The sequence below is a fragment of the Danio rerio genome, chromosome 12, assembly GCF_052040795.2.
Source record: "Danio rerio strain M-AB ecotype USA chromosome 12, GRCz13ab, whole genome shotgun sequence".
Lineage (NCBI taxonomy): Eukaryota > Metazoa > Chordata > Actinopteri > Cypriniformes > Danionidae > Danio > Danio rerio.
The window spans coordinates 51,065,001-51,067,500 of NC_141032.1; the positions used below are offsets into that span (position 1 = coordinate 51,065,001).

A 2,500-nucleotide genomic window follows, 5' to 3' on the forward strand; every position below is an offset into this window, starting at 1 on the left:
AGTGAAAGATTGAAGCAGTCCTCTGACTGCCTGGACCTGCTGTCTCGAGCGCATGGCTGTGTGTGTGTCTGTGTGGTCACGTGATGTGCATTTTCAGAGGTAGAGAGGAAGGAGGGCAGCTCAGAAATGCTGCACGCCACTGTGGATGTCAAATCGTTGTCTAAATGCCATTTAAAAACAAAGACAGTGTAAACAGGGTCTGTGTGTGTACTTTTCGCGAGCGGATTTGCAACGGGGGCGGGCGGAGAATCGCGATGCCGGTGTTGTCTATCGGACGAACTCTAATACGTACATAGCAGAGCTTGCAAAACTGTGTGTTTTTTTGTCGACAACACGAACGTTGTCAACATAACTCACTGGAAATCCAAAATGCTTCCACACCGGCGACTTCATTGAAAGAGGAGAGGGTTTAAGCTCTGTCGACGGGTCTCCTGCTTCTGCAGTTTAACAAGCACTTCAACAAGCCTGTTTTTTCCCGCTTGGCAAGCCAAGCTGACGTGACATGGGGGCGTGGCAGCATCGACGATTCTATTTTTTGATTCGATAATCGAAATGGAGCATAAATTTTGATCGATTTGACGCCCCTATATTTCATAATTAAGACACATGTAAACGTCTGATGATATTCTTCCAAATTAAATGTTGTCAATTAGGGAATTTTATTGCAACAATTTATTAGCTTAAATGCCAAAAAGGTGCATTTAATTTTGATTCATAATTACCAAAGGTTTAACTTTAGAAGAGTTCTGAATCTGCATGTAGTGGAATAACACCCATTTTGTTGAGAATGAAAATCAAAATATTTTACTAAACTTCCACCTTATGATATTATGATATTATAACTTATTATAACTATATATATATATATATATATATATATATATATATATATATATAAGTTTTATGCTGTTGTGTTGTTAGTGCACTAAATGTCAAATGACTTCTGCTTAGTTCCTGATCCATCAGGGGCCGCCACAGCACAATGAATCACCAAATACTCTGGCTTATGCTGTATTTTATGCAGCAGGTGCAAATCCAGCTGCAACACAGCTCTGAGAAATACCCATACACACACACACACACACACACACACACACACTCGTACACTACGGCCAATTTGTTCATCAGTTCCCCTATAGTGCATGTGTTTGGACTGTGGGTGCATATTCAACACACTTTCTTGTTTAAAAATTAATTTCTAATAACTAAATTTCTTTTATCTCGGTCATGATGACAGTCATATTTTATAAGACACTAGAATTCAGCAGAATTCAATTTTCATGGAGTGAATAGTTGTCTTCAGCTGGATTTGTATAAACAACAGTATTAATGATTGTACTGAGACGTTTACAACAAAGCTGCTCGCTGTTAGCAGCAATACTGCTTATGTTTTCTGTTTGTGTGCTGTTTTGTCAGGAATCATCTGCGATGTCATTTATATTTGACTGGATCTACAGAGGCTTCAGTGGAGTGCTGCAGTTTTTAGGTGAGTTCAGATTTTTGTGTCAATATTCTGCTCTTTTTTTAATGTTAAAAAATTAATAAAAAGACATTTGTTTAAAACAGAATCTGAAGTTTTTTTTGCATTCTAAATATCTTTACCTTAATTTAATGCGTCCTCATTAATTAAAAAGTGTGTTAAATTGTATTAAAATATTTCCCAAGTGCTTTTCCACAGTATGTTCGGCTATATTTTTTACAAATGAAAAGTAAAAAATAAATAAGTAAAAACTGCCGGGGTCAATAAATGCATTTACATTGCAAATGTCATTGCAAATGTTTACGTCGCACAAGTTTTTCTCATCGGATAAAAGGTTTATACTAAAATATATAAATAAAATAAATTAAATAAAAAATAAATAAATAAAAAACTGCAGGGGCGAGGCAGTGGCGCAGTCGGTAGTGCTGTCGCCTCAGCAAGAAGGTCGCTGGTTCGAGCCTCGGCTCAGTTGGTGTTTCTTTGGGGAGTTTGCATGTTCTCCCTGCCTTCGTGTGGGTTTCCTCCGGGTGCTCCGGATTCCCCTACAGTCCAAACACATGTGGTACAGGTGAATTGGGTAGGCTAAATTGTCCGTAGTGTTATGCTGCGTTCACACCAGATGCGGAACACGCGGCAAGCGCGAGTGATTTACATGTTAAGTCAATGCAAACGCGCGAATAGACATCCTGCAGATTGCAAATTGCGCGAATGACGCAGGGAGAATTAAGCGTTTTGGGTGTTTGACGCGCTTAATGAGCGTTTCGCGCGAATCTCTCGAATTCGAAAATCTGAACTTCAGCGTACATTCGCGCCGCGTTAACCAATCAGAAGCTTAAGCTTCTATACTAAATAAAGCGAGTAAACTCAAATGTTCACGCGGCTATTTACACGCTAATAGCGTGATTTATCCGCGCGTTCCGCGTCTGGTGTGAACACAGCATAAGAGTGTGTGTGTGTGTGAATGTGTGTGTGGATGTTTCCCAGAGGTGGGTTGCGGCTGGAGGGGCATCCGCTGCGTAA

The 2,500-nt window shown here is 39.8% G+C and overlaps 1 protein-coding gene across 2 annotated transcripts in view; it reads left to right on the forward strand.

Annotated features, from left to right (window-relative positions):
* The window catches only part of sar1aa (secretion associated, Ras related GTPase 1Aa), a 15,199-nt gene that overhangs the window by 2,995 nt on the left and 9,704 nt on the right, over positions 1-2,500 (forward strand). For both annotated transcript variants that reach the window (XR_015504720.1, XM_087277101.1), the window contains exon 2: positions 1,417-1,486. Coding sequence is in view for 1 of the 2 variants with exons in the window: in XM_087277101.1 (XP_087133227.1) it covers positions 1,429-1,486 (58 nt within the window). In the remaining variant the exon portion in view is untranslated. The remainder of the gene's footprint in view (positions 1-1,416; positions 1,487-2,500) is intronic.